The 7,382-nt window shown below is 40.5% G+C and overlaps 2 protein-coding genes across 2 annotated transcripts in view; both read right to left on the minus strand.

Annotated features, from left to right (window-relative positions):
- LOC109953018 (extracellular calcium-sensing receptor-like) overlaps nucleotides 1–3,360 on the minus strand; it is a 6,617-nt gene extending 3,257 nt beyond the window's left edge. The window contains exons 1-6 of the mRNA XM_020588362.1: nucleotides 3,131–3,360; nucleotides 2,678–2,975; nucleotides 1,743–2,537; nucleotides 1,290–1,517; nucleotides 986–1,109; nucleotides 3–457 (exon numbers count right to left, since the gene is read on the minus strand). Coding sequence (XP_020444018.1) covers nucleotides 3–457; nucleotides 986–1,109; nucleotides 1,290–1,517; nucleotides 1,743–2,537; nucleotides 2,678–2,975; nucleotides 3,131–3,360 — 2,130 coding nt within the window. The remainder of the gene's footprint in view (nucleotides 1–2; nucleotides 458–985; nucleotides 1,110–1,289; nucleotides 1,518–1,742; nucleotides 2,538–2,677; nucleotides 2,976–3,130) is intronic.
- A 1,542-nt stretch (nucleotides 3,361–4,902) lies between these two features.
- The window catches only part of LOC109953019 (extracellular calcium-sensing receptor-like), a 35,572-nt gene continuing 33,092 nt past the window's right edge, over nucleotides 4,903–7,382 (minus strand). Inside the window, exon 6 of the mRNA XM_020588363.1 lies at nucleotides 4,903–4,996. Coding sequence (XP_020444019.1) covers nucleotides 4,903–4,996 — 94 coding nt within the window. The remainder of the gene's footprint in view (nucleotides 4,997–7,382) is intronic.

Here is a 7,382-nt window from a genome sequence, read left to right on the forward strand (position 1 = left end):
GCCAGAACACTGAGTCTCTGCTGTGCAGGCCCAAACCACTTCATCACATTACTGCCTGGACGTGTAGCCCTGAAGGCCATTAACACCACTATAGTTTTCCCCAGAACACAAGAGATACAGAGGACAAAGGTGATGCCGAATGCTGTGTGTCGCAGCATGCAGGACCACTCAGAGGGCCGGCCGATGAAGGTCAGAGAACACAGGAAACACAGAGTCAAGGACAAGAGCAGCAGGAAGCTCAGCTCAGAGTTGTTGGCCCTGACAATAGGAGTTGTCCTGTATGTGAAGAAAATGGCTGCCACAACAGCAGTCATGCATGTTCCAAATAAGGCCGCTGCAGTGAGCAGTGCTCCCATAATTTCCTCATATGATAGAAACTCTGCCTCCTTCTTTACACAGGCATCTCTTCTGTCATTGGACCAGGACTCAGGGTGGCATCGCTCACAGGTGATAGAATCTAGAAAAAATTTTGAAAGCAAAAGTCAAAAGTGACTTGCACAGTAGTTCTTTTTTTCTATTTTTCATTTTCTCTTTGCAAACAAGACACTACATGTTTGCATGTTAATAAATGGATATCTTGTAACATTTACATGGCATACTTAATAATCATTTAGATAGTTTCATAGCATTTTACTTATTTGATTTTTATAGCATCTGTATATTCAACTGACAAAATTATGTTTTATGTAGTAATTTCTGACATTGTGACTCATAGATGTAACAAATAACATTTGGAAGATGACAAATCATGCCAATATCCCACCCTTCATTTCATATGAATGTGACCAAGGGTGGTCTGAGCATGAAATGGATGAACACACCACATTCTGCCCCAACTTCCCCAGGACAGTTACATATTTATTCTACACTGGGGCTTTAACTTTGACATGCACACATATTTCTTATAACTGCCTTGTAAACATGACTGCTTTAAGAATTTTGTTTTGTTGCACACTGAAGTGCCAAATGTTGAATTTTACTAGACCTGTCATATTGCTTATTTCTCCCTCTGCACATCTGATACAGTCATAGCAGCAGACAGGTTTTCCTTTCTGGAGAACCTTGCGAGTTCCTGGGGGACATTTCTCACTGCAAACTGACACAGGCACCTGCATGGACAAAATTACACAGAGAAACATGTATGGGCACTGACTTTGTAAAGGTTTTATCTTTCCAAACCTTTGTTTTTAACTTTTGAAACCAAAATTTATGATACGGTATGGTAACAATAATACATGTACAGTGGTGATATTGTATTTAATAAGTATAGTGATGACATGTTTGTTGACCTGTTTTGAGTTCTGGGCCCAAATACAAGACTCAAGTTGTAGACTCAGCTGTTTGTCTGCTTGTAAAGATGCATCACAATGACCAACTGTGACAAAGTCCACAATGCCATTTTCTGTTGGCTGCCAGTTTATAATTTCAAACTTTTCTGCTGGGTCTCCATTCTCATTAAAGTAAACCTCATCTCCTTCCTTGGTTTTGAAATGAATCTTTCTTATGTGCTGTAAAATCTAAGAAAATGGATTTTAATGTAGTTAATTGGGGTGGCTGTGGCTCAGGAGGTAGAACAGTTTGTCTTGGTCATTTGTGAATGAATGGGAAAAGTGTAAAGCACTTTGAGATCACTTCAATTTGTAAGAAAGCTCAACAGCATGATGGACATACTGCATCAATTTATTATTCAAAATTTTCAACATTTATACTTCTACAAAGTAAAATTGTTTTATTGAACTCACCGTGTATGGATCTAGTTGCACATTGTAGTTACATGTTTCATTACATTCAAAAATACTATGAAGTGCATGTGCCACAGCATACACTCCTTTATAGACATTGTTCAATATAGGCATGAATGACATATCAGTGAAGCTGTTTTTCACTCCAGTCAGATCTTCATGTCCAGTACATTCTCTCTGATTTTCTGCTGATGAGTTTGACTGTTTGAACTTACAGTTAAATAAAGTCTCCCAAAACTCTGTAAACAATTTGTGATTAGATGAATTCAGTAGCTTCACATCTAATATGAACTTTTTTAAGCCACTGACATGTGCTTTGGGGACAGACAAGCCTATGGCACCATCCAGAATGTGATGTGTGTCCATTTCTGCAGTTTGAAAATCAATGATCCATGGCCCACTTCCTACCCACTGGTACCCAGTCAGATTGTACTGAGACAATGCATGTAATAGCACATTCATATCTGTGGCTGAGAGAAAAGTTACAATCACCTTGGAGGTGGAAGCCTTGATAGTGTCAATGATCTTTTTTATTTTAGCTGATGAATCTGTTGTAAAGAAAGACACAGAATACTCCAGACAGATGCCCAGCTGCTGTGCAATTTCTATGAATGTAGCCAAGCCATTATTGCCATAATCATTATTGCTTCTAATAGCTCCAACCCAAATCCAACCAAAGTGCTTGACCAACTGGGCCAGGGCTCTGCTCTGATAATAGTCACTGGGTATTGTTCTGAGGAAGGATGGGTATTTGGTTTTGTCACTGAGACAAGAACAGGTGGAAAAGTGGCTGATCTACAAGAAAAAAAGAAATGACTTCCCCAAGATAAAGATGAGATATAAAACATCTACGCACTCACATTTGAGCAGCTGGAATCATTGCAAATGAATAACTCTATCCAACAAATACTGAATTACATACTAATCTTACCCACCAGTGGGACATGAAAGGGTCCAATGACAGTAGCCATAGCCATGCTGGGAGAGGAAGCGCTACCTCCTAGAAAGGCCTGTGCTTGTCCAGGTCTGGTACATTGTGTCTCAGTGGGTGCAGATACAACTTCATTACCATTAGCCAAGGCCAGTGCAGCCCTCACACTTTTGGCTTCGGAATGACAGTCATCATAAATCTTATAGCCCAGAGAGATGCCAGGCAGTAGATCTGTGCTGTTATTAATCTCCTCAATGGCGAAAATCATTGCCTGGGCACACTGGAACTGTCTGAAAATCAAACTTAATGCAGACAGTTTTAAACTGTTTGACTCAGAGTAGTACTTGAAACAGAAACATCATAGTAAATTTAGGTTTTACTAATACACAGAGCACATAATAGTTCATCCACTTCCTCTTAGATATTTTGAGTCTTAGTTTTTAACCATATAATTTACCTGGTACATCCCAGTGGCAGTGGTTTTTGCATGTAGGTATCCTGTCTGATTTTCCAGCTGCCGTGGAAAGAGAAGATTCCTCCCAGTATAATGTCTCCATCTTTAGATAGCTGTGGGTTCTCAGCATCCCCTATCTGCCAGCACACTAATTCCTCAGAATGAGAAAAATACACCAACAACATCAGCTGTACAAGTGCCCAGCCCTGCTCTGTCCACCTCTGTGTGGACATCATAGAGAACTAAGCCACTGGGTGGCATCACATGTACATTCATACCAACCAGAAGTTTGTACTAGTATTTATACATTTTAAATTAGTATAAAAAAATAAGAAGAGAGAATGAATATTTCCTCTCTCTTGACCTACAAGGCGGGGTGAGGGGAAGGAGATGCCCAAATAAAAGAGTTTGGTCTACAGCCTATAGTAAAAATATTTTCATGTTTGCATGAAAGTAATGTCAGAAATGCTTCATTAAGCTCAGGGAAATTGCAGAGTTGGGTGATATTTTTTTCACAATACATTATTTAATTAGTTATTAATGGAGAAAGCACAACTTTGTTATTACTCATTCTTTTGTGCATGTGACATGCATTAGTTGACCATTTTCTTTTTTTGATTAATGTTATTGGACATCAGTTGTCATACACAGGTCAGACAAACATGCTTGATTAAAATCTTTTAAATTAGTGTCAAGACAAATTGCATCTATGAATTCATGCTGGTCCTGCTTACGCATGGATTCATAGTTCAGACAAGTGAAAATGTAAGTGCCTTCCTCTGTGAGGTTCAGGTTTTAAACTGGATCCAAAAGCACAAAACAGACAGGCAGTTAAATGGTTAATATGTTTACTGTGGGAATAAACATGTGCAAGTGGGGCAAAGCCACTCTGTGGGCAAGAGTCATGAAAAACAGTTACAAAATGAGTGTCGGCAATAAACATGTGCTTTAGTAAACATGATCAGAGGCTTATGGCACACACAATTATGGGGCTTTTTACAGGAGAGAGTTGGTGACCTAATAGTCAATGTTCAGAGATGGTGGTGGAGAAACCCAGAGGAGGGCATTGTGATGAGAAAAGTAGGTAGAGGCTCCTTTGCAGTTGGATTAGAAACCATAAGAAGATGAATGCCTGGCCAGCTGTTATGGACAGTCAACATGTGCTTTGTTGGGAACACAGCACATCACTTACAGTAAACTGGCTTAGAGTAACCGAGTTTTCATTTACTTAAAAACACACACAAACATATATAAATATACAGTATATACATATACTGTTGCTTCATGTTCTTGTTGTCCACGAGCATTTACAAACATATTATCTCCCTGTTAGTGGCCAGGCAGAACTCAGAATGCAGAACTCAGGTTTTGGAACAGCTACTTTATTTTAACACTAGGGAGTATTGAGAATGGGGACAGAAACTGTTACTGGCAGGAGACTACAGACCGGAAGGAGCAGGCCTATGAGGGAGGCCAGCCACGGGGAAGCTAGGCAAGAGCAGTGCAAGGGAGCCACGCTGATCTCTGGCAGAGATGAACTAGGCAGAACCAGAAATCTGACCAGATCTGGAATAGGAACTGGGGCCCTCGGTCACAGACAATGTCCGCCGGGATGCCATGGAGCCGTAAAAACTGCTGGACTAGGAGGTCTGCAGTTTCTCAAGCAGAAGGCAGGTGGGGTACAGCCACAAAGTGTGCCGCCTTGGAGAAACAGTCAATGGTAAGGATAAATGAATTCCCCTTCAAGGGTGGCAGTCCTGTGATGAAGTCCAATGCTATATGCAACCAAGGGCAACTGGGCACTGGCAGAGGGCGTAGGAGCCTGGCAGGTGGTTGGTGGAGTGGCTTGGATTGGGCATGTAGTAGTTACTGCATATGTAATATGTAACATGTAACAGAATACAGTAGGAGTGTGTAGATTACATATAGATATTATTTGCAGTAGGTGATAATAGGCAGTTTGCTGATAGTTATGTAAAGGTGAGTTAAGCATTTATATAATCCTGCTAGATTTGTTTCTCTTCTCTGAAATGTTTGAAGATGGAAACCATGTGAACTATGTACTGATAGGTTGCTCAAGCAAAAACATTCTGGTTTGTGTCCTCTTTGTTTAGTTTATGGGTTCATCTTGTGAATAAACATCTAGAGAACAGCTTCCCATAACTGGGAACCTTAAGGTTTGAGGGGTTAAGTTTGAGAAATGACGTTAGAGCCAGGAAAAAAACAGGAACATTGAGTGAGGCATACAAAACTACTGGATCTGAGGAGAAGGAGGAAAAAAGAGAGACGAAGGAAGGGGAATGAGAAGAGAGAAACGCACTTCAATAAGTTTCTCTGCAGAGAAACTGATAAGGTGATTCTGTATCTTGTCTTCAACATTTATTAATAATATTATTATACCAATAAATAATCACTGCGATGGACTGGTGACCTGTCCAGGGTGTACCCCACCTTCGCCCAATTGCTGGCCAGGATTGGCTCCGCCCCCCCCCCGGAACTATAGTGACTTTTCTGAATTAATTTGTCACGCCAGAACCCATGACAAATTCATTCATTGGGTAGGAGCCAGATACAGGGCACGACACCTGCTGGCGGCCTCCTGGGGGCAGACTGGGGTCCGACAAGTGGTCACTAAATGAAGGTGAGTTTTGCCTTTTTTTTGTAAAATTTGGGCTCCACTCTGTGCTGGGATAGAGCTGGGAGATGTCGGTAAGACCATGTAATTAAGTCTTATGTTAATTTGGCTCTCCTCCAAGTATATGTGTGAGAGAAACTCTGGTGTTTGGTTTTGAGAATAAGATACAGAATTGCTGTTGATAATAATGCTGTAAATGATTGACTAACTGCTGTAAATATCTACTTGTGTTGTTTTTATACTGTATGTCTGATGAAATGATATAGCCTATTGGATTCTAAATGTTATGAACTGACAGACAACGATTGGGTAGAGATAAATTATGAGCTATAACAATATCTGGGTTTGATAAAAATTTATGATAAGGCTGTAAAGCAAGGTCTGTACTGTGTTGTGGGTTCTACAGCTGGTTGGCACTCAAAGATTAGTCAACAAGGTTGAATATTCTAAAATACTGTTGTAAAATTGCTGAGGTTTCTGCAGAAGCAGGCAGATGTTGCGTCCTCGCAGTTAAGGTCTGGCTCCAAAGTAGTTTAGTGTATTCCATTGTTAGATTCTAACCTTTTTGTTAGAAATTAACCCAATTCTTTTGTTGGAAGCACGAGAAGTGATGACAGGAGAGGACTCTTTAAAATCAGCAGAAAGTTTACTGAATGTCTGATCACAGGTAGGCCTTACGGTGCTGGGATCAGAGAGACAGAGCTCCCGCAGGAGTTCCATCCACTGACCTCGAATTCAGGTCTTACAATACATTTTATCTTCTTGGGCTGCTCTGCACTCAACAAAGGTACAACAATTCATGCATTGTAATCCTATTGGTCATTTGGTGAGCTGGAACTCACACCTGGTGTAGATCACATTCCAGCACCATGGTTAGAGATAAATAAAACTAACCTGTATAGGTTCAGAGGGGAGGGGTTCAAACAGACTGTGTCCCGAGTGTGAGGGGTCTGTAGAAATCTTCTATGCCCTCCTTCTGACCTGTGAGGTGTACAGGCCCTCCATGGAGGGCAGGCTTGCATGATCTTTTCTGCAGTCTTGACTGTCTGCTGAAGTCTGTTCCTGTCCTGCTTGGTTGCTGAGCCAAACCAGACAGTGATGGAGGTGCAGAGAACAGACTCAATGATTCCTCTGTAGAACTGTATCAGCAGCTCCTCTGGCAGGTTGAACTGCCTGAGCTCACTGAGCTCAGTGAGTGAGAGGTTGAAGAGCTCCATGGACCAGAGTGAAGACCATGGATCCCACATAAAATGGTTAAAGGTTAATACATACTGATATATTCTTGCATACACGTAGGTGGTGTGAACTCATAGTTTGTTAATTGATTCTTGTTAATTGATTTCTTGTTAATTGATTTATATAATTAAGTTTGGTAAGTATTAATGGTAATTGGTAATGGTAATTTAAATTCTTATTATTGAGTGGTGTTTATGATTATAATAGGATGCAAGGGAATCTTTGTTTTCTTTGGTGTATTAGTTACCCCCTAATGTTATGATTAACCAATGAAAGCTTGCTACACATGATGTTTATGCATTTCCACAATTATGTCTGTTCAAACGCTCTTAGTTGCATTGAATCAGCTTACACATATGGCATACATATAGAGGTCACTGCAAC

This window comes from Monopterus albus, unplaced genomic scaffold, assembly GCF_001952655.1.
Source record: "Monopterus albus unplaced genomic scaffold, M_albus_1.0 scaffold532.1, whole genome shotgun sequence".
In the NCBI taxonomy this organism is placed as follows: Eukaryota; Metazoa; Chordata; class Actinopteri; order Synbranchiformes; family Synbranchidae; genus Monopterus; species Monopterus albus.